The sequence below is a fragment of the Macaca fascicularis genome, chromosome 9, assembly GCF_037993035.2.
Source record: "Macaca fascicularis isolate 582-1 chromosome 9, T2T-MFA8v1.1".
NCBI lineage: Eukaryota > Metazoa > Chordata > Mammalia > Primates > Cercopithecidae > Macaca > Macaca fascicularis.
Window position 1 is genome coordinate 86348218 of NC_088383.1, and position 24465 is coordinate 86372682.

The window sequence follows — 24465 nt, forward strand, 5'->3', positions numbered from 1 at the left end:
GCATCATGCTTTTAAATGGATGTTTTTCCAAATACCCCAATAATATTTTACTGAATTATGGCTAGGTAGTTTTAAGCTCTGAGATAGTGGGAAAATTCTTTAATCCATTTTCATTTATTTTATTATTTTCTCAAGGGAGGAAAAAATCGACCTCCTTCTTTCAAACATCACATCCATTATTGACTAACGCTTAGACTAGCCATAGTTTTGAACTGGCTTGGCAATGCTTGGGAGAAGCTGCAGTTGAAATAAAATCCTAATCAGTTCTAATTTCAATTTGTACACATTCCACACTGATGATGCAGTAAGAGAGAATATGTGAAATTCCCTGTTACTTACAGTTGTGCTTGGAATTACCAGCCACACATGGCACAGCAAAGCATTTCCCCCTTCATCTGAACACCTGCCCTCATATGCCTTCTGAACTGCATTGTTCTGTGAATGGAATAAGTAATGACATGACCTTGCAGAGGAATGGAGTTTCTATGATAATTCCTGGTAACAACTCTTCAGTAGGAACTGTTATAAAGAGTAACAAGCAATGATGTCAACTCCATTTAGGAAGCAGCCCTTAAAACAGTATAGAAATATTAATATTCAAGACAGACAGCATCTCTGTTGACATGAAATTTTAACCTGTAAGCAATATTTAATAGCCAACACAAAATAGTGTGAAAAGAGCCCCTTACTCTTCTTTACTATAGAAATTCTCCTTATCTTAAACATAAAAATGACATTGGGCAATATCAAGTTCTCATCTTATAAACCAAGGCTCTATAAACTAGGAATTTGTAGATTTTAAAGTAATTTTTGTCATTGCCTTGATCTTAGGTCTTAACAAGTTAACTCTTTCTTTTAGTACTTAACATTCTAGTAATCATTTAGTCCTACTCTAAGAAAGAAATTGAATTGACTAAATTGTGATTATAAAGAATTCTATTAAGTCCTTAATACTTTATACTAGATATACAACAATGATTAACAATGTTTGCTATTGAAAAATCTCAAACTGCACAGTCAAATGACATCCCCTACTCTTCCCTCCTTCACTGTCGTTATAATATGAAATACCAACTGAATAAAGAAGCAAAGTCTGTTTCCAATAATATTTTAACTACCAAAGTGTTTTAAATGAACAGATTTTCCTAGTGGCGTTTGCAAAGGTAAGACCCTTTAGGTTAACTAGTTCCTCCTTGGTCTTCCTGGGTACTCTGATATTCCCTATGGTGGGAAAGTCGGATCCTGACAAAGTTAGACAGTACAAATATGGGACTTTGGATATGGTTCAGCTTGAGCCTCTGTGACCTTATATTGCACCTCTAATCTAACTGACCTTCACGAAAATTAGTAACATATATGAATCAATGCAAATCTTTCACCATGACCTTAACATCTTAATTAAGGACAGCACTTAGTGATGTGCAAAGGTTGGCCATAGAAAATTAGAATGAATAGAAAAATTTCATAGATGAAATTTAAGCCCTTCTCCAAATGAAGTCATAGGAATACTTATTATTTTATTTTGATGTGTATTAGGCAGCATGCCTCGGTACTATCTACAAAATTATAAGTCTGCAGATTTGCATGCTTATAATAGCACCACTATAAACATTCAGAGCAGAAGGTATTGAATATATTGGATAAAATCAGACTTCAAATAGCATACTCATTCCATCTTAAGCTGCTCTGCCTTTTGAGAATTTAATCTGTTGTTGCTACAGAAAAGAAAATGCAAATTGGGCACCCGTATATTCCTTTTTAGCTAGCTTTGTTTTGGAAATGTTCTAAGTTAGGAATTATAAAAACAGTGGTGTACTTTTTCCTCTTATTTTGAAATCTGACCATTCTCCAACCCACGTGCTATTTCACAGCAAACAATTATGGCTCTAGGTTGTCTAATGACAACACATTGAGTTAATGGTGCCTCAACCTTTTTGAGCTAGGGAGTGTTGGCAATATTTTTGTTCACTGTTTCCAAAGGACACTTCTGATTTTCTCTCTAGAATCATAAGTAAATGGTATGTATGGGTTCTCATGTCTTGACCATTTCTCGAAAGATAAAATTTGTAATTTGGGGTGTTATTTGAATTACGGGAACAGAAACTAACTTAAGCACAAGAGGGAATTTGTTGGAATTAGTTGAGGAACACAGAGAATGGAAAGCTAAAGAAGCTTTCAGAAAGCTTTGGAAACCCGAGAGCTGGAGCGGAGAGTGGGAGAACATGGCGAGAAGCAAGAGAGTAGGATTGCTTTAACCTGGTTCCTGCAGGTCAATCAAAGCTGGAGAGGGAGAATCAAGGGTGGACCTAAAAGAGAAAACAGAAGATAGCCTGCCTGTGTGTCTACCCTGTGATTAATGAAGGGCAAGCGTCTTTGTCTCAGTCCATTCCAGGACAAGTCCTACCAGAATAATGGGGAATAGGTAATTCTCTGAAAGAAAATAGGGGTGACATTGTCCTGAAAGGGAAACAGGTGTGTGGGCACTGATGACCAAAACTAAAGCAAAATAAAACAAATACCCATGCACTACAAATGACTACTATAAAATTGAAATTTCCACCATGAAACACGCACCAAAAACATTTTATCAATATAGATAGCAGAAATAGCATAAGAAGGCCAAGCACAGTGTTCATGCCTGCGATTTTAGCACTTTGAGAGGCCAAAGCAGGAGGATCACTTGAGGCCAGAGTTTGAGACTAGCCTCAGCAATATAGTGAGACCCTATCTCCACAAAAATAAAAATGAAAAAGCCAGACATGGTAGTGCATTCCCATAGTCCTAGTTACTCAGGAAGCTAAGGGTGGAGGATCACTTGAGCCCACATTAAGGCTGCAGTGAGGTATAATCACACCACTACACAACAGGGTGGGCAATATGAGCAAGGCCCTATCTGTATTAGTCTGTTCTCATGCTGCTAATAAAGACATACCCGAGACTGGGTAATTTATAAAGGAAAGAGGTTTAATTGACTCATACTTCCACATGGCTGGGAAGGCCTCACAATCATAGTGGAAAGCAAATAAGGAGCAAAGTCACGTTTTACATGGTGGCAGGCAAGAGAGCTTGTTCAGGGAAACTCCTATTGATAAAACCATCAGATCTCATGAGACTTATTCACTACCACAAGAACAGTATGGGGGAAACCGCCTCCATGATTATCACCACGTGGCCCTACCCTTGATACCTGGGGATTATTACAATTCAAGGTGAGATTTGGGTAGGGACACAGCCAAACCATATCACTATCTCTTAAAAAATGAAAGGAATAGTATCAGACCATTCAAGGACAGATATTGTATGATTCTGTGTATATAGAATATCCAGAATAGGCAAAACTATAGAGGCAGAAAGTGCATTAGTGGTTACTAGGGGGAAATGGGGAGTGATTACTAAGGCATGTAGGGCTTCTTTTTGGGGTGATGAAAATATTCTAGAATTAGATAGTGGGAAGGGTTGCGCAATTTTATGAATATACTTAAAGCCACTAAATTGTACACTTTAAAAAGGTGAGCTTTATGATATGCAAATTATGTATCAATAAAAAATATTTTTAAAATCAAAAAACAAGCAAGTATGTAACCATTCAGAAAACGACCAACTTTCAGGTAATAATCTTAGGATGGCAAGCACTCGAAAAGAAGGTGGAAGGCTATTGTGGAGAAGGAAAACAATTAATTACAGGGCTGCATCTTGCTGTGACTCTTGTCTACAAATATTTCTAAGTAGTCCTAATTCTGTGCATCTCAGTTTCTGTCATTGTAAAGCAGGGCATGTGGAATGATTTCAGAGTTGTGCCTCTTAAGAATAATTCTCGTGAAGTTCCAGGTCTGTAAGAAAGCATTACCTTAAAACCCAGTGCCTGAGTCTGGGCTTTCTTCATGGATCCTGAAATGGTTGGTTCTGGAAAGAAACTGTGAGAACAGTGAACACTCACTAGAGCCAGACATGTGTGGATAGACTAGTGTTTCTTAGGCAATCTTGGACCACAGCAGACCTCTATCTTGAAGTTGAGAATGAACTGGCGTTACTTGTCTTGACATAAATGTCTTGTTGATATTCATGTCTGAGAGAAAAATGCTTATTTTGGAATAAAAAAAAAAAAAACAAGGCTGGGTGTGGTGGCTCACGCCTGTAATCCCAACACTTTGTGAGGCCGAGGCAGGCGGATCATGAGATCAGGAGATCAAGGCCATCCTGGCCAACATGTTGAAACCCCACCTCTACTAAAAATACAAAAATTAGCTGGGTGTCGTGGTGGGCACCTGTAGTCCCAGCTACTCGGGAGGCTGAGGCAGGAGAGTCTCTTGAACCTGTTAGGTGGAGGTTGTGGTGTGCCAAGATTTCACTACTGCACTCCAGCCTGGGTGACAGAGCGAGACACCGTCTCAAAAGCAAAAACAAAAAACAAAACTTCTAAAACTCTGAACCTGCCCTCTGGAAGTTTCGGCTTTCAGAGAGTGCACTTGATGAGGGAAGATCGACACTTAGTTTAGCTATGAGAAAAAGCCATACTGGTTTTGACTTTCTTTTATTTTCTTTTTTGTTTTGTTGCTTAAAGAATATTTAAATTAACTAAGGATGTAATGATCTTTCATTTTAGTCCAATTAGAAAATGAGAAAATAGCAATATGATGAGAGTAATCCTCAACTCCCTTTCAGTTTCACTCATAGCGTCATAGCGCTGGGAGGAGGGACAAAGATGAAAGACACACGGACCTATGGGCGTGCGCGCGCGCGCGCACACACACACACACACACACACACACACACACACACACCCCCCACAGTGTTCCAAGTACTCCATGCTTCATGTTTAAATGTGGTAGAATCTTTCACGATAAAACAGAGTAACAGCAGACTCCAGAGATATTATCAGGTAGACAATTTAAAGGGAAGAAGATTGAATGTGATGTTGCATATCACTGCCTCTAATTTTGTGTTTCTAATCTTGAGCTTGGCAACTAGATCACCTAACTTGTTACAATTCTGTGCGAAATAGAGGAAGTAGAATAGAGGAACTCTCTGATAAGTACATAGCCATGGTGGATTTGTTATGTGGCATCATATTTATCTGCTGAAGGATCTTTTTAACTTACTTTCTAACTCTCAGTTATAAGCCAAAAGCAGTGTGTTTACCAGAGGCTGAACTTATGGATAAGCAAAGTAATTGTATAGTAGTTGATATTTATAATAATGAACCTGAACCTTTTGAATCACAAAAGGTTGAATATTTGGTAACATTGTCATTTAGAATATATTTACTTTTATTCTTTGAAATTGCATAATGTATACAATAAAATGTTTAGGACATTCAGTTAAATAGAACTGCATTCTGAAAAGTATATTCAAAAAGAATTTACTGGCTGGGTGCGGTGGCTCACACCTGTAATCGAGCACTTTGGGAGGCCAAGGCAGGCAGATGGCTTGAGCCCAGGAGTTCAAGACCATACTGGGTGACACAGGGAGACCCAGTCTCTATAAAAAAATAAAAATAAATTAGCCAGGTGTGGCAGTGTATGCCTGTAGCCCCAGCTGCTTGGGAAGCTGAGGCAGAAGGATCATTTGAGCCCAGGAGATTAAGGCTGCAGTGAACTGTGATGGCACCACTGCACTCCATTGTTTTTGGTTTTTTATTATTGTTTTGACACAGAGCAATGAAGCGAGACCCTGTCTCAAAATAATAATAATAAAACAATTTATTATAGTTTGAAAATTGTTTCATGCTTATATCTTGCAATAAGATTTTAAAATAGTATAGGATTTCATAGATATGAAATACATTCTTCTAGAGAACAAATGTATATGCAACATGTTTTTAATAAGAAACTTAAGATGAAGTATGTATATTAATTTGCTTAAATCCAAATTCTTTGAGCATTGATGCATATTTCAGAGAGGCACACACACACACAAACTAAATATATGTGCATATGTATGTATGTATAATATGCGTGGATATATGTATTCTGAACATAAAACTACCTTGACAAAAAATACAAAGGAAGGAGACCTACAAAAAACAGACTATGAATTAGATTGAATCATACCATTAAGCAAATTGGCATTTCTGTTTTACTCTAAAAGATCACATCTGTGGTAACTTTGAAGCTATTTGAGATTAATATAAATTCCTCCCTGAACTAGTTTCAACTAGTTCAGATGCTTACTTTTGTGTGAAAATACTACATGTTTATTTAAAACAGATAATTGATGCTTGGGAACTACAATGACTAAATGTGTTTTTCTTCATATTCTCATAGCATCTAGTAAAATACTTGCTCATGGTAGGCTCTCAGTAAGTGGTTGATGACTAAGCGAGTGAACTTATTTATTTAAAGTGGGTAAATTGCTTTCAATTATACTTGGACTATTAACTATGAACTATTAACTATGATCTATACCCAAATTATGAATTATGAAATATAATTTTGAATTACACAGATTAGGAATTTAGCTTAAGCTATGGTGCTTGGGTTTTCTAATAAATATTTATATCTATATGAAAGTATCATTAAAGTTATTGTATGTGAGCACTTCTTGGAGCATAAATCATGAGTATCATGGAAAAATAGATTGTCTCTGGAAGGCTGCAGACAAACATTTGTTTTTCTTATTTTTCAGAATGGTTTCACGCCATTGTATATGGCAGCCCAGGAAAATCACCTGGAAGTTGTCAAGTTTCTTCTTGACAACGGTGCAAGTCAGAGCCTAGCCACAGAGGTAAGACACTGTTTTGTTCTTGTGGGTAAGTTCACATCTTTACAGGGCATTTTGAAAACCTGGAGTTGTGAATTTGTCCTACTAGTATTTCAATTGAAGTTTTATGTTTTATATTAATGTGTGGGTTCGTAAGTTTTATGAAATACACTACTATAAGTCTACTTTTAATCTTTAAAAATCTTCTGTTGCATAGATACCCTTTCTGCTCTTAAATGCCCGATTCTATGCTATAATTATGCTATTATTTAAATATTTTACATATTTGCTTGAGAATTCTTTTCTGACTCTTACAATTTTGCCTTATAGGCAAAGGCAATCATTGTTTTGGAATAATTGATGGGAACTGTCTTTTCAATAAAACATTAGTTTTACATTGTTTCTCCAAATTTAAGTTAACCTAATTATAATGATTGAATTTATATATTTGTTAAGTTAACTAATTAGACTTAATTCATACTTATAAATAAAACTACTATACTTTTTTGGAGTCTTGCTCTGTTGCTTTGGCTGGAGTGCAATGGTGTGATCTCAGCTCACTGCAACCTCCGTCTCCTGGGTTCAAGCGATTATCCTGCCTCAGCCACCCTTGTAGCTGGGATTACAGGTGCCCGCCACCACACCCAGCTAATTTTTGTGTTTTTAGTAGAGATGAGGTTTCACCATCTTGGCCAGGCTGGTCCTGAACTCCTGACCTTGTGATCCACCCGCCTCGGCCTCCCAAAGTGCTGGGATTACAGGTGTGAGCCACCATGCCCAACCAAAACTATGACACATTTTTAAGTATTAAATAGATGTGGTATTTGAAGAAAAAAAATCTTTGCAGTCTAGAAGAATTATTTAAAAATAGAAAGTGATTTAGGCCATTGGTACTGTCTTAGGTAATGTTGTTTATTTTTTAAACTAATCTGGATGGAAGACTGGAGTCACTTAAGCATGTCACCAGAAATCTATTGCTAATAATAGAGGATCAACATTTGAGTAATTTTTATTTCTAACAAAACAGTGAATTAGGGTAGATGTAGGGTTATCCCTATTATAAACCACTACTCTTGCTTGCATGCTGATGTGCTTCCTAAGTGGCACAGAAAAGATGGCAATAGAGAAACTGCATCTAATCTCACTTAGTTTTTGAGACTATAGCTTCTAGGGAAACCACTAAATAAATTAAGAGATAGCTCACACAAACAAATAAATATATGAAAAATTCTCATCCTCATTTATAGTCAAAGAAATACTAATTTATTAATCAGATAAAAAAATAAGATCTAATCTTTTTGCCCATGAGACTAAAAATAAAAATTTGATGGGGAGAGGAAACCAGAACTTCCTACAATACTGGTGAAATTGATTGTTGGTTACAACACCTTTACAGAACATTTGGCAGCAACTATCAAATACTAATATTTACAAGCCTTTTTATTTAGCAGTTCCACTTCTAAAAAGTTATATTATAGAAATATTAGATATATAAATATGTATTATGGATACATTTGCATTGGGATGCAAAAGTAGTATGTGAGGATGTTTGTCAACACAATTAGTAATAGCAATTTTAAAAAATCAGAAATAATCTAAATTTACACCAATAAGAATCCTGTTTATTCAGAACTATTAGTCTTCGAAAGAAACAAAAAAGAAACCTGTTAGTAAATGTTCATATATTTATAGAATAACATGCTGTTAGCACTGTTAAAAATGAGACAAGGCTCTATGTACTGATATAGGAAAATGTCCATAGTAGATTGTTATCGGTGGTTTGCCCTGAGAATTCAGAGGGAGCCTTTGAACCCATCAGTACTGTTGGGGATTTTTATACCCATTTTTTTTTCTTTTTTTATTTTATACCCATCAGTACTTTGGGGAATTTTTATCATGAAAATGCACTATTTTTTTTAATAGTACTCTTAAAGCTAGTTAGGAAATAACTGCTGGTTGATATCAAAATAACAAACGTTTAGCCGGGTGCAAGGGCGCACACCTGTAGTCCCAGCCCCTCAGGAGGCAGAGACAGGATGCACTTGAGCCTAGAAGTTTGAGGATATAGTGCTCTGCGGTTGTACCTGTGAGTAGTCGCTACACTCCAGCCTGAGCAACAGTGAGACCCTGTCTCTAAACAAACAAAACAGAATAAACATTTGCTAGACAGAGAACGGTGCCTCTCTTCACACTCAAGAGTAGCTATTCTAAGCACAGTACGATACACACATGGTGTCCTAGTGGACAGGGGAAATAGAGACAGGCAGAGACTTTTGGCTAAGAGAAAACCCATCCTCATTTTTGGATGGAAATACTAAGTAAGGTAAATAACCTAATGAGTTATTCCATAGCTTTCTTCGTGAAGATGGTGTAGTACCTCACTTTTTTACACTGTGATGTGCAGATCACTAAGTATCTCTCCTTTAGAAGCAAACATAACCCCAATTTACTGCTAATAGATTTGAAATAGATTGTAAACCAATGACCAGTAACTCTCAGAGCTCTCCAGTACTTTTTGAAGTTTTCAAGGCCCCAAAAGAAGCCCTACAGCTAACTTGAAGAAAAATAGTACGTGAGGTCTTCAAATCACTACTTCAGTCTTTTGGCAAAGGATATATATTTTAAAAGTTTTTATGCCTTTACATTGATTTAATTTCATGTTATGTTTATAGTTTTAAGGGCAAAAACAAACATTGTGTCTAATAAGTCACGTTCATGTCTTCAGGGAGGTTGCTGTTATATTGCTGTATAAACAACATCTAATTACCTAGAGATGTTTGAACCTTTGAATTTTTTCTCTTCTTTTGGATTATTGGTATTGGAGAATAAGAACAACAACAGGAAATGAGACATTTTATTCAAATGATATTCTAATTACTGTATTGCTCTCTCATTAGCAATAATATTGGTGTCATTTATAGAGAAGTCTGTATTTACAGAACAAACAGTAGGGGGTAATTTAAGAATCCTTTAAATAGCAAGTTTTTAATAGAATCTTTAATTCACTACACGGTGGGATATTGCCAAATTCTTTCAAATGTATTTTTTTCAGTAAGCCTGGCACACTTCAAATCTTGTATATATGTATATATGTAGCAAGATTTCTGTATAATTGTGGTTTTTAAAACGTTTTTATATTACTGTGTACTGCATCTCATATCTTTTACATATATATACACACACACATATATATACACACACATATATTTATATATACCTTCCTTTTGCTAATTACCATTCTGAAGCATGCTGTATACTTGTTTGTTCATTTATTCCATGAGTAATTATTAAGCACCTATTATGTTTCAGATACTTCACAAGGTACTGGATATCCTTGAGCAACCAGGGGATGGACCTTTTTACCAGTAGCCTCTATCACATTTCCTTTCTGCTCATTTTTCTCTTAAGGATAACTGCACAAAGCAAAGCACACCATTTAAACTTGGTTTTGAAATAAAATCTGGAGCTGCTAATTTTAGCTATTAACACCTTAGAGCTGGTATCTTTGTGTCTTTAATTGGCTTATGCAGGAAACATATTCTTGTCACTGCTAATCGGCTCAGTTGCAGTTTATTTTCTGGTACAAAGTAGTTTCCTTTAGGTCCAGTGAATTTTAAAATTCACATCAGCGGAAATGTAGGCATTTTGTTTGGATTCAGAACAGAAGTGGACTGTCATTTTTACCCCTTAGGTTTTATTCAGGTTTTCTGAGTGAGATGCAAAATTAAACCTTAAAACACAATTTTCCTTTTGCCATACTCTCATTTAAACAATGCATTTTTTTGGCAAAAGTAATACATTACATAAATGAGAAAGTACAATAAAAAGCAAGAAATCTCTGTTAATTTTCCCTAGAGATAACATTTTACCCGATTGCTTGCATATGTACATATTAGATACGTGTATCTATCTTTTTGAAAATGAAAGTGTTTATTTACATAGACATGTAGACTACTTTTCTTATTATATCCTAAAGTTCCTGTCTTTAGGTATAAACCTATGATATCATTTTGGTGACGTCTTGGACGTATCCAGTCTTTCCCTGTTTGTTGTCTTTCTTAAGGCTTCAGGGAATAACCTTCCAGTTGATTTGGTTATGTTATTGTTTTCCGTTTTCCTGCTGTTTTGGGTAGTAAAGTTAAAAGAAACAGGTGGCATTTAAGCCAGATCTTGAAGCATGGAGGGTAGATGGGATTTGTATACATAGAGAAAAGAAGAGGGCATTCCAGGGTGGGGGAAATAGCATGAGTACTGGTATCAGAGGAGAATTAAGTCTGTATGTCCAGAATCAGTACAGACACTGGCCGAAAGGATTTTATAGGGGATAATACTGAGCAATAAGGTCCCTTAAGAGCTTTAGGTCAATGTTTTTCACATCTTGGATATAAGTATGCTGCTTTGCATTCAATCAAATGAATTAGGAGAGCCTTTCTCTATATGCTAGCAAGGGAAGGAATGTTGAAAGGGATGTTTTAGGAAGACCTAGGTGCATATGTGCTCCTATGTGTTTTCCAAATGCTTTTCTATACCACAGGACTACAGAAATAAATATCATGATCCAAATAAAATAATAAGTCACTTGCATGCCAGTTCTCTTGTTAAAAAAATTAATGCCCTTTTGAGTATATAATAACGAAACCATTGCAGAATTAACAATTTGCGAGCCAGTCCTAGGATTTTCTACTCTGTGCTGTTTTCTCTACATTCAGCAACTCCAGGTAATCCACACATTAATTAACTGCAGTGAAATCTGTAGCTGTGTCCCCTTTAGCAAGTCCCAGGGTAACACAAACGGAAGATTCAAAATGTATAGAGTATGTATGTGTGCACTTATATCTGAATTTATTCTAAAGCCATGTTTTAATCAAATTCATAGAAGCACAGAGGAACATGGTGGTTACCAGAGGCTAGGAACTGGTAGTAATGGGGAGACAGGAGGTAATGGTCAATGAAGAGGAATAAGTTTTTGTTTTTATTTTGCTTTTTTTGAAATCTGTTGCACAACTTGGTTAACAGAGTTAGTAATAATGTATTGTACATATCAAAATTGCTAAGAGAATAAAGTTCAAATGTTCTCACCACAAAAAAATAAGTATTTGTGGTGATGAAGATGTTAATTAGCTGGATTTGATCATTCCAGATTATATTCATAAATCATAATATCATTTTGTACCCCTATACATATTGATAATTATAATTTTTAATTTAAAATAAAATTTAAAAAGAGAAAAGACAATAACCAGAATAAATAAAAAGAGTCATGTTTTGCATGATCTTTGTGTTGTCTTCTTTCATTGGTCACAGAAGCCAAGAGTCTTTCTCTTAACTCTAGAGACCTTAGTCTCTATAGACCTTTCGTAAAGCAACCATGAGTACAGTTCATGAATTCACATATCCTGACAGAGCAGGAGTGTGCGAGGCAACACGGCACAGTAATGAGCCAGACAGACGTATATCTCAGTTTTTAAAAATCCGTGGAAATTTTTACATCTTATTTAAATGAGCTCCTTTGAAAATTTTGCCTGGATTTAGACTGAGCTTGCTTGCTTGCCTGCTTGCTTTCTTTCTCTTCCTTCCTTCCTTCCTTCCTTCCTTCCTTCCTTCCTTCCTTCCTTCCTTCCTTCCTTCCTTCCTTCCTCTCTCTCTCTCTCTCTCTCCCCTCCCCTTTCTCACTTTCTTTTCTTTTCTTTTCTTTCTTGCTCTGTCACCCAGGTTGGAGTGCAATGCTATGGTCTCGGCTCACTGCAACCTCCAGGCGTCAAGCTATTCTCCTGCCTCAAGCTTCTCAAATAGCTGGGACTACAGGCCTCCACCATGCCTGGCCAATTTTTGTATTTTTATTAGAGACGGGGTTTCACCATGTTGGTCAGGCTGGTCTTGAACTCCTGAACTCCGGCGATCCGCCCGCCTCTGCCTCCCAAAGTGCTGGGATTACAGGCGTGAACCACCGCACCCGGCCCTGAGATTATTTTATGGATATTGCTATTATGGCAACTTTTTATATGTAGCATTTTTGTACATTTTCAAAATTTTCCTAGTTAATGTATATTACTTTTTAATGGAAAACCCAAAACCCATGAACCTATTACAAATTTCTTAGTGTTTTTTACTTTGGTTGTATAGATAATATTTTTTGAAAATATGTTTTCACTTTTCTGTCCATTCGAATATGTTTTTAGTTTTAATAACCCCAAACAAAAATTGATGCTTGGTCACTTGGTTGCCTTCTTATTTGTTATTTAATAAAAAAGAAAATATTCATTGGAGCCAATCTTGACCCATCCATTTATTTGCAGGATGGCTTCACACCATTGGCAGTGGCTTTGCAACAAGGTCACGACCAAGTCGTTTCGCTCCTCCTAGAGAATGACACCAAAGGAAAAGTGCGTCTCCCAGCTCTTCATATTGCGGCCCGAAAAGATGACACGAAAGCCGCCGCCCTGCTGCTGCAGAATGACAACAATGCGGATGTGGAATCAAAGGTGAGGCACGAGGGACACGGGCCTGTCATGCAACTCTCCAGTGTTAGATATGCAAACTTTAAGAGCACTCGGTCTCCCTCTTGGCAAGCTTATGCCATGCCTTTAATTTCAATGAAGGGAAGAAAAATATGTGTCTGAGCTAGCCACCGAAGGCACAGCCTCCCTTCACATGAGAAGCTGGGGGATAAGGGGGATGTGGCCCTATGCGTGCTAAAAGGGAGGCCACCTTGAAAGAAGTCAATTTCTATGCAGTGATGATTTCCTTCCTTTGAATATAGTTTTGGAATATATTCAACACTTCAGCTCAAACATCAGGGTGAAAAATTACAAAATGCTAAAGACAGTGTACACAGACCTCTGGTTGATATCCAAGATGACAGGCCAGGCACTGAGCGTAGATCAGCTGCGGAGAGCATGCCAGCAGCAAGAGAGCCGCAGCCAAAAATTCCCATCGTCTTGACATGTGGTACCTGAAAGTCTCTGTGACGGAAATGTGGCATTTGGACTAGGCCGTTGCATAGCCCATCATTCAGTCTAGCTTTCTTTCTGTGCCTATTGTGCTTTCATCAGAGCTTCCATCCTCATTACTTAGCTGTCATGAGCTTTCTGCAATCCATATCACCAATAGTGAACTAACCGTTCATTTTTTCCTCCTCTTTGCTTCCAAATGTGTTAACCTAGATGGTGGTGAATAGAACAACAGAGGTATATATATATATGCATATACGTGTAGTCTATATCTGCATCATCATTTTCCCATGACTTAGTGCTGCTGCCTCATGTCTCTCCCTTCTTCTTTGCATCGCCTTCTGTAGGCTAGATACCTGCTTTATCCCCAATCCCTCCTCTCCCCAAAGGAGCATGTGCCAGATAAGATAGCAGTAGTTTGATTACCAGGGCTTTCTGCAGCTGAACCTGGTGTTTGAAAGAGAAGAATGAGGAATCCTTGACTCTTAAGGTTATTGCAATAGAGCTGTGTGAGATGAAGAGTTGGATACTTTAGATGTTTATCAGCTATATCTAAAGCTGCAGACAACCCTGTCATTCTACTCATCCAGGACTCGTTTTTTAGGGTTGTGCATGACACTTACCCTCTGTGGTGTCAGCAAAAGGAAAGGTATTTCAGAATGGCGTCAATATGACCCACCCTTCTACAAGACTCAGTGAGATAGCTAGCATGGCTAAGAAGCTTGCTAACAAATTAGAAATGCATCTAGTTCCTATAAGGTTTCAATCTTTGGGGACTAAGTGAATTGCTGCATGTTTTAGCATTTTTTAAGGAAGTAAAATGACCTTAGTATAAACAATCCAAAAATGTGTTATTGAATAGGCATTGGCTAACAAAGAGTTTAATTTGTGGATTCTTCATGGAATAAAATTGCCCATTATATAAAACAAATTTTGTGGTAGTACCTCTTCCCCCCAAAATTGCTTTTGTCATCAAAATTGGCATTTACTGTTGGTTAATTTGAATCTATATCAAATATATAAACTAACTGAATTTTGAGTTTCAATGCACAATTCTATCATCAGTAATAAAACAGTGGCACTAATCAAGCTATCAGCTATAAAGATTTTTCTCATCTCTATCTTAATTTCTTGAAATGTTGGCTTTTATATAGTTCTGTTATTGGATTACTAAAATTGCTCAGTCTCCGCCCTTGGTTCCTCCCTGGCTATTCTTCTGCCTGTATGTTTGGGGTTTATTAGAAACCCTGTGAGCAATTGGCACTGATCGAAACCTAGTACAGAATGGAACATAGACCTCAGCATATTTTGCTTCCTCATTTTTATTTGGGTAGGGTTATGATATTTGCCTGTCAGGCAGGGGGCTGGCAGGAATCAATTGAACGTCTGCTATGTTTTCTTTACAGAGTGGCTTCACTCCGCTCCACATAGCTGCTCACTATGGAAATATCAATGTAGCCACATTGCTGTTAAACCGAGCGGCTGCTGTGGACTTCACCGCAAGGGTAAGAGCACAGCAATGTGTAATGCCTTTAAAGCATTTGAAATGATTTGATACTCTCTTTCCCTAACATGAGAAGGTTGGGACAGATTGCCTCCAAGAGTCCTTCCAGTCAGTGAAGGCTATGATTTCTACTCATCCTAGTGTATGTTCTTGCTTTTATGTAGGTGTGCCTGTTTCCTAGCAGGAGAGGTAAAACAAGATCAGGAATGCTAGCTGAAATGGATAATAAATAAATATAAAAATACATATATAGAAGATGTGATTCAAGGAATCATGGCTGGGGACAACAAATGGTTCCCTAAGTTAAAATTTCTGAAACTCTTAGAAATTGGTCAGAATGCACTCAGTGCTCTAGAGATCAGGGTCTTGACCTTACAATGGGAATGTTCTGGAATATCTGGGTGAGGCCTAAACTACAGAACCCAAATAATGAGACCATCTTTTGCCTTTATCTTCTGTCCCCTACAAACTTTTGTAATGAGTAACACGGTTATGTAACCTGAATAAGCTCATATCCATTGAAGAAAGGGATTACAATGTCATATGGCCCACTGCACAGCAGGTTGTACATCCAAATAGGGTAGCACTGCCCTCAATTTAAAAACTGGTGTTCAGCTACCATCAGAAACACTGTCAGAAGTACAAGTGAAGCTGGAGGCAGGATGAAGTAGTGGCTGAAAGCCTAGACTCTGACTGAGACTCCTTGGGTTCAAATTTTGGCTTTCACTTTTTTCCCTGCGTCTATCAGTTTCCTCATTTATAAGATGAAATAATATGAATTATGAAATTAAATAAACAGTTATAAAATATCATCCTCTCCCTCACTGAGTCACTGTGAAAATTGAAAAAGATAGCATATGTAAATCACTCAGCCAGTGCCTGACGTAGTATCATCACTAACAGCAGCGGTAGTAGTGTATTAGTCTGTTTTCACATTGCTATAAAGAAGTATCTGAGATTGGGTAATTTATAAAGAATAGAGATTCAGTTCGCTCCTGGTTCTGCGGGCTGTACAGGAACCATGATACTGGCATCAGCTCAGTTCATGGGGAGGCTTCAGGAAACTTAAGAATGACGACAGGAGGCAAAGCAGGGGCAGTCCCATCACATGGCCAGAGCAGGAGCAAGAGAGCAAGAAGACTAGTGCTGCACACTTTTAAATGACCAGGTCTCATGAGAACTCCTTCACTATCACGAGGCCAGCACCAAGCATACGGTGCTAAACCATTCATGAGAAGTCCTTCCCCATGATCCAGTCACCTCCCACCAGGCTGCACCTCCAACATGGGGCACTATGTTTCAACATGAGATTTGGGTGGGGACATACATCTACACTATATCAAGCAGCACTGTTATTTTGAACGTAACATTTGAAGTCTTATTTTTTGCTGAAGCTTCACTTCTTAGAAGAGAAATGGAGCTAGACGAGATAGGGAGATAGTGTATAATGCCAGCACCAGCAGTACAGTGGTAGTTGCATCGGGAGTGAAAATAATATCATTTCTGAAGCCGTTCCTGACTGTAAGATGCCAGGCTATGCATTTTATCTCACATATACTAATATAAGGAAAGTTATAATTTATCCTTATTTTACATTAGAAGAAACCTAGGCTTAGAGATAAGAAGTAGCTGCTTTAGGATCACAGTGCTAGCAGGTTGGAAGAGGCAGGATTTGAGCCCCAAAGCTCTTAACCACTATTCTCTCCCCTAGGTAACTTAAAGGGGTTTATTTTACTTTTCCTCTTGTAATTCATTAGTTCTATAAAAATTAATAAAGGCTGAGATTGTACTAATAGAAACGCTGTTTCCTACCCTGTTGTCATGGGCTTGCTGAAAGCCTTCATCCGTTTAAATGACTGGAGAGCGTCAGTCAGTGTTATTCACAATTTTTCTTACTGCATTAACTACATCCTTGATGTGGCAGATCCAAGTCCTAGGTTGACACTTTGAAGGACAAAGTTAAGCCCTTCTTTAAGTCAAGTATAAACAGGGTGTGTCAATGTTGAAGCTGAAGTTCATTTCAAGATGCATTCTTCTGGTTTTATTTCTGTAATTCACAGCATAATAAAAACCTCATTAAGTGACATCTTCTAATTAGAACATTTAGAAAATTTATGTCAGGGTGGTGTTTGAAGTTTGTCTTTGTGCCTTTGTTCAGAAAATTCCTGATGTTGCTGAAAACAAGAGGATTAGAGAAATGTTTAAGCAATTTAAGAGGACATATTATAGTATTTTCAGACTTTTTCAAGTGATTCTAAAGTGTTCATTTGCATTAAAACAATGACTGTGGTAATTACAAAAGATGCTTATTTATTGATTAAAAATCAGTGGAGACATCAGACCCATGTTGTTAACCTCCCTGAGTTACCATATATGATTTAAAATACTTACACTGTGCTTTTGTTTAAAATATGTTAAAATTCAGACTTTTCACTGATCTAGAAATGCATTTTCCCCAGTCTTTCCTAATTAATGAGGTCTAATAGCATTCTGAGCTGAAGGCTGTGGTGGAATTTGATTTTATATAATAGGAGGCTTGGGCTGTTGCATATTCCCCAACGAGCTATGCTTCTCTCTGCAGTGGGTGATTAATGACTGGCTTTAGGGTACCTGAGAACTCTTTATAAAGAGCTTAAACTGAGGCAACTGCCAGCTGCCTCAAGCAATCCATTTTAGGTTCCAAATCTGTAGCAATTTTATTATATAATAATCTAGCATCTCCATTTTCATAGTTCAGGGGCTTCTCCCTTCCCAGCTTCCATGGGGTCTTTCTAGGTCATAGTTCTCTCAGGAAGGTAATAGAAATAGCAGGTGAAAGGAAGATGCCCCTGAATGCAGACAGGATCAAATTGTATCCAGTCAGAGCAATAGAGGGAGCATCATTAAGCCTCATTTGCTGAGAATTGGCTGCAAATTGTAACCATAAATCATATGCTTCAGAGCCAGGTTTAGAGAGAGGTATGGACGAGGTGGTTAGAAGTAGATTAAAGAACACCAGCACCCTTTGTCTTGGGGGGCTGCGATTTCTGTTTTCTGCCTGTGACAAAATACAGTAGGGAGTGGAAAATTTAAATCAGTGAAGAAAGAAGTACGGCAGATAAAGTCTTGCAGTTCTTTATAGCACCGTAGACTGAGGGAATGTCCCAGAGAGTGACCACCTGCTAGCAAAGAGAGCTGGGGAAGAGCAAGTATGACAACCCTTCTGGAATCATTTCCTGCATGCAATAGATGTTCATTTCCAAAGCAGATAATAGGCAGAAATAAACGCGATGTGACTGAAGGGAGTACACCATAGAAGGAATTGCTTTCTCTGTTCGTTTGTAGTGCCAACTAATTTATGCAGCAGTAAAGCAGGTCCCAGTCAGTGGTGAATGTGTACCCCTGAGTAGCAGTTCTGGTAACTGATTTATAGCATACTTAACGGTTTTAATAACACCTTTCCTTCAATTTTTATTATGATGTCAATTTTGACTTTTGCATTGTAACTTTACTATGTTTATGTAAGATATGCTGTCTGACATCGTCAGTATTTCCTTTTGGATTATCCTTGGAGATCTATTCAGGCTCATGGGTCTGCTGCAGGGAGTTAATGCAGTAGCTGCTGAATGCTGCAATGCAGCGTCAGCATTCTTCATTCTTTGAACTGAGTCTGCTGAGATGGCACTGACACTGTCTGAATTTATGCATGACCCTTGCTCTCTTTGCAAATCATTCTAGCTCTCTTGGGAAAGAGAATGTAACTAAAACATACCAGAGCTACTACTGATTGTCATTCCAGTAAGGAGCATGTGTGCACTAGAGTAACAAAAGGCCAAATTATATTATGTGGATGCCTGCAAAGTTCCCTTTATTGATTGAAGAAGATAGATTAATACTTTGCTGGCTGAATTTTTTCATCAAATATAATGGACCACCTAATCTAATCTTCACTCTTGTCATTGGCCTTTCTCTTGTAAATTATTATTCAACTTCCCGTTTTGAGAAGATAATTGAATAAAGCATTCTTCTATTAGTCTTGCCATTTAGCACTTCTTGTTTTGATCTCTGAAAGGATTAGGGATTTATGTGTTTGGATTCTACACCTCACTTGTTTCCAAAAAGATTTCGGGTGGTTTACAGATTAAAATATACAGATGTGAAGGAGGGGACCAAAAAAGTAAATGTTACCAAGCAGCAGGAATGAGCCAGTAAATACAATGGAAAATAAATATAGGCCTTAAAAGCTTTGATATATATAGTGGAAAGGGAAGCATAGATAATAGAGTTTTCATTTTTGACAACTGAAATCTTATAGTTACCTATAGAGACAATTTTTGTGTGAAATAACTCAAACATTATTTTTATCATATGAATCCTTAAGAACAGAGAATTATATAGTTATAGCAATATCTTTAATTACTATACTTCAAAAGGCTCAATTCTACTTCCTACTGCCTTTGACTGCTCTATCTCCATCTGTGAAGGCACCTTGCCCAGAGAAGCTGAGAGACTGTGGCCCAGTTACTTAGCTTTATGATGTTCTAGTTGTGTAGGAAAGAACTTGACATGTATGGCACAGATCAATGACTGGTTAACATGTCCATTGGACTACCTTTTTCAAATATTGGGTATTTTATACAAGGTTTTGGTAGGTATTGGACCACATTCAGAATCCTACTAAATCATATAAAAGGTTACTTTATTTAAGATATTTTAATGTTTGAATAAAATGAGAGCAATGTTTTTAGATACTTGAACTACTAAGCCTGTTTGGTGGAAAAATAAAAGTATTAGACTTCTCTTCTGCACTTAGACACTGTTGGTAGGAATATAAATTAGTTCAGCCACAAATTGGAAAGCAGTTTGGAGATTTCTCAAAGAACTTAAACCAAACTACCACTCAACCCAGCAATCCCATTATTGGATATGTATTCAGAAGAAAATAAATTGTCCTACCAAAAAGACACATATCCACATGCTCACTGAAGCACTATTTATGGTAGCAAAGACACAGAATCAACCTAGGTGCCCATCAACAGTGGCTAGATAAAGAAAATGTGGTACGTATACACTGTGGAGTACCACACAGCCGTGAAAAAGGAACAAAGTCATGTTTTTTGCAGCAACATGGGTGCAGCTGGAGGCCATTGTCCTAAGCAAATTAATGCAGGAACAGAAAACCAAGTACCACATGTTCTCATTTATTAGTGGGAGCTAAATGTGGGGTACTCATGGACATAAAGATGACAACCATAGAAACTGGGGACTACTGTTGTGGGGGAGTTGAAAAACTACCTATTGGGTGCTATGCTCACAACCTAGGTGATGAGATCTTTTGTACACCAAACTTCAGTGTCATGCAATACACCCACGTAACAAACCTGCACATACACCTCCTGAATATAAAAGTTGAATTTTTTTTTTAATAAAAGACTTATGTTCTGTCCAAACCTGAGGCCAACATGGCTTAGCACATACATGAGCAAAACAGTATCCATGGATGAGCATTATCTGGGAATTTCTTTTCTAAATTCAATCCAATTTAGCAATATTTATAGAGCATCTACTATGAGCTGGACCTGAAGGTTCAGACTTGAGTTACCCACTCTACCATTAGTACTTATTACTAATGTGAGAATGCTTAGTACTTTAATAGTCCCTACTCTACCAATTTGTTCAGGCACCAAGGTGCCAAACCATATAATACAATCTTTCTCCTGTAATACTTTCTCCTGTAAGTCCCCAAAGCGTAACTACATCTAGGCTATAATGCTGAACAGGACTTTTCTAAAAACTCAGGAACTGATGAAAGGAGTTGAAAGCAGAAAGGCAAAGCTGAAGGATAGGTCCTCTGTAACAGTGTCCCCAAAGACCTCAGGCTGTGCCCCCTTCCTTGGAGTTCGTCTGGTGACCCCTCCTGAGCCGCCAGAGACTATTGTGTGGCAGGGTCTATCTCATTTCCCCCAAGTGGGAACCCCTTTACCAGATCTCTTCTAGCCAGAGTCCAGGCCTCTCAACCGCCTCTGGGCCCCGGTGAGGAAGGAAACTCTGTTTTCTCTATACCTGGGCTATGTTACTTCAGTAGCCACTAACTTGGGGAACTAGCTATTTAAATACTTTTTTTTTTTTTTAGTTTTCAAGAGCATTTCAAGTACTCAATAGCTAGTGATTACTGTCTTATTCAATGGCACAGATATATCGCATGTCCATCATCATAGAAAGTTATTTTGAACAAAGCTGTGATACCATCCATCTTAGGCCTTCCTTCCCTTCAATGTCATAATGACCTGAAAATGCAACATTTCCCTCAAGGAAGATGGTTAGTCCCTGACTCCATAGGTGAGCATCACAGCCTGTACTTCTACTCACATTAGGCCTCAAATATAATTTTATTTATCTGCTATTGTCCATTTTGCACACTCTGTTTGCTATCTAAGCCCCTGGAAGGTTGAGATGCCCTAGTCATCCTCTGTCTCTAGGTTTTCCTTTGGTCCCCAGGTGCTTACCGTGTGCCTGGCTCTGTGCTAGTGACTTTAACATGAACTTAATTCTCTTAGTCTTTCAGTGGATGATTTGATTTTGCTGCCTGATAGGCTTTTTTCTATCTGCCTTTCTTGACATATTAATAGAGTCAACAAAATGTTCAGCTTCATTTCATTCAGCTAGAAGGCAATGAATGTAAAAACATTAGCAATTCTGCCTGCTACAGAATAAGTGCTCAGTAAATGTCCATTCCCTTCTTTTCTTCTGCAGGCGAGATTTATAGTAATAATGATTTTTTAACTTGTAATTTATTATCCAGCTTCTTTATTAGGCATTTTACACTTATTGACATATAACAATCCTATGAGGGCTAAAGTAAAAATGTAATAAAATATAGCACTCTCCCACATCCTGTTTTTTCATGTCACATGCAGACTTTGAATTCCCCAAGAACAAACCTGTGTCATCTTACATACTTTGGAATACCTGGAGTATAGCCCAGTACCTGGTGCTGGGAAGGATTCAGTATATATTTATTGAATTCAAAAATGAATGAATAAATCACTTCTAGGTCTTTCTGTCCACCACTCCTGATCACCCAGCACCTATGCAAACCTGCTTTCCTCTCCCTAGCCTATCAAAATTCCTGTTACTTCAACTTGAATCTCTCCTGGTCTAGGAGTTGCTTTCCAAACTAAACTCAGATACATTAAGGGAAATGGAAAAATTCACAGGATACTAATAGAATTTTAGACCAGTGCACCAAACCTAAGTGTTGAATGTCAGAGGCAGAGGGACAAGTTTATTTGAGCAGCAAGGAGACTTTGCATTCAGCTCTGTAGATGACCTTGGAAGACAGGCCCAGGCTAATTGGGCTAAGCCTAGTACAAAAGTCTGTTGCCAAGCTTTGTTTAATTAAGAGTGTTTTAAGCAGAGCCCCAGGCTCTGGGCTGTGAAGGCCCAAAATGACCACCAGAAGATGCTAGAAAGGACATCAGCTACTGGAGCATGGAGAAGAGGGGAGCCTGGCTCCAGTAAGAGTATGGCAAACTCCTGATGGCTTTTCAAGGGTGGAGGGCTTTTGGAGACTCTACTTTGGTTTGTGTAGTGATGCATTTGCAAACATATCTTTAAAATACAATTGGCCCTCCATAGTCTTAGATTTCACATCCATGGTTTTAACCAACCATGGATGGAAGATATTTGGGGGGAAAAAAAAATAAAAAATAATACAACATAGAATAATAATACAAATTTTAAAACAGTATAATAACAATTTGCATGACTTTTACATTGTATTGGTCATTATAAATCTAGAGATCATTTAAAGTGTACAGAGAGTGTGTGTAGGTTATGTGCAAATGCTGTTTTATATAAGGGACCTGAGCATCCATGGGTTTTGGCATCCTCAGGAGTCTTGTAACCAATCCCCATGGATACCATGGGATGATTGTGTATTTTCCTCTCGTTATACAAATCATGCTTTAAACAAAATACGAGAAATCACAAGTGAGAAAATAAAAACCACTTACAGCAGTCATTTTTTTTTAGCATTTGAATGTTCATCCCAACAGAGACCACACACGCATACATTTCTTTTTTATGGGTACATGTTTTTTAATAGGTTTATCTCCTAGTATAGGCTCAACAGCATTAAAGACAAAGACTTCTTTTCTTTCCTTTAAGGGTTATGTAAACCTCCTGAATGAAAATGGGGATTTGAGAGCCTTAGCAAAGGAATATGAGTTATGGGAAAGTAGCCATGTGTCTATTGCATTAAATATATTCTTGTTGCCATGGTGATATTAACATTTCAGGAGTAACAAAACCAGTAAGTTTTTGTAAGGTGGCAGAATGGAGGAGATGCGTGTTTACATAGATTTTCTCTTATAATTATGCCATGCAATCTCATTTCTGCCTTTTCCTGAATGCCATATCGAAGGAGAATCTCTTGCATACATTTTTTAAAGAAATATTTTTATCTGATATCCATTTATATATTTGAACTTCATTGACATCTTCCTGTGTGGAGTGGGATCTATGTTCCTCACCTGAAGAGGTGCCATTTCTAAGTGACAGTGGAGTGAGGGGAGAAACATGTGCTGGACCCTGGACTCTGGTCTTGGCTGTATCATTGATCGCTGATGTGGTCCAGGGCAAGTCCCTTTATCACCTGGTCTACAGTTATTTTAGCCAAATAAGAGAGACATCAGCCAACCCCAGGCCCTTGCCCTCTGCCCAAGCGCCTTGTCTGACAGCAATGGAGGCAGTCTTCAGCTTCCCTCCCCCGTTCACAATAGAGTACATATGGGACAGTGGTAAAGTAAACCACACTGTCAGACTGCTGAGTCCCACACTGGCCTTGCGGCTTATCCTGGTGCTCTTGGTAAGTTGTTTATGTTTCAGCATAATCATCCATATAATGGGTCCAGTGGATAGAACCTAATGCGCTCTCATTGTGATGATTGAATGAAATAATCCACAGAAATTGCTTAACACAGTGCCTGGCCCACAAGACATGGGCAGGGACTCAAGACATGGTGGTGGTTGTCACTGCTTGCATCCAGGAGGGGATCCTGGCACTGCAAGGCACGTTCCCATGTAAAGAATGATGCAGGTCAGGTCAATGGCACCAAGGTAGCCCTCTAAAGTACACCTAGAAGGGATGTGGCTTCTCAGAATGAATTACATTGTTTGCGGTGGTGGTTGTCAGTATGAGAAAGTCAACCTTTAAAAAACCATTAATTAATGACATTGAGACGATAAGAAAGCCAATCAAATAAATCATAGAAATTGGAAGGTTTTTCACTTTTTTTCTTTGAATATGTGCCCTGACACCTGGAGTGCTGC

General features: G+C 37.9%; 1 protein-coding gene across 46 annotated transcripts in view; it reads left to right on the forward strand.

Moving 5' to 3' along the window:
- Positions 1 to 24465, forward strand: part of ANK3 (ankyrin 3) — a 701337-nt gene that overhangs the window by 454698 nt on the left and 222174 nt on the right. For 37 of the 46 annotated variants that reach the window (XM_074002067.1, XM_074002068.1, XM_074002069.1 and 34 more), the window contains 4 exons: positions 6625 to 6723; positions 12996 to 13181; positions 13863 to 13886; positions 15056 to 15154. In XM_074002067.1, the coding sequence (XP_073858168.1) occupies positions 6625 to 6723; positions 12996 to 13181; positions 13863 to 13886; positions 15056 to 15154 (408 nt within the window). The remainder of the gene's footprint in view (positions 1 to 6624; positions 6724 to 12995; positions 13182 to 13862; positions 13887 to 15055; positions 15155 to 24465) is intronic. The other 9 variants (XM_005565791.5, XM_005565789.5, XM_005565788.5 and 6 more) reach the window with 1 other exon arrangement.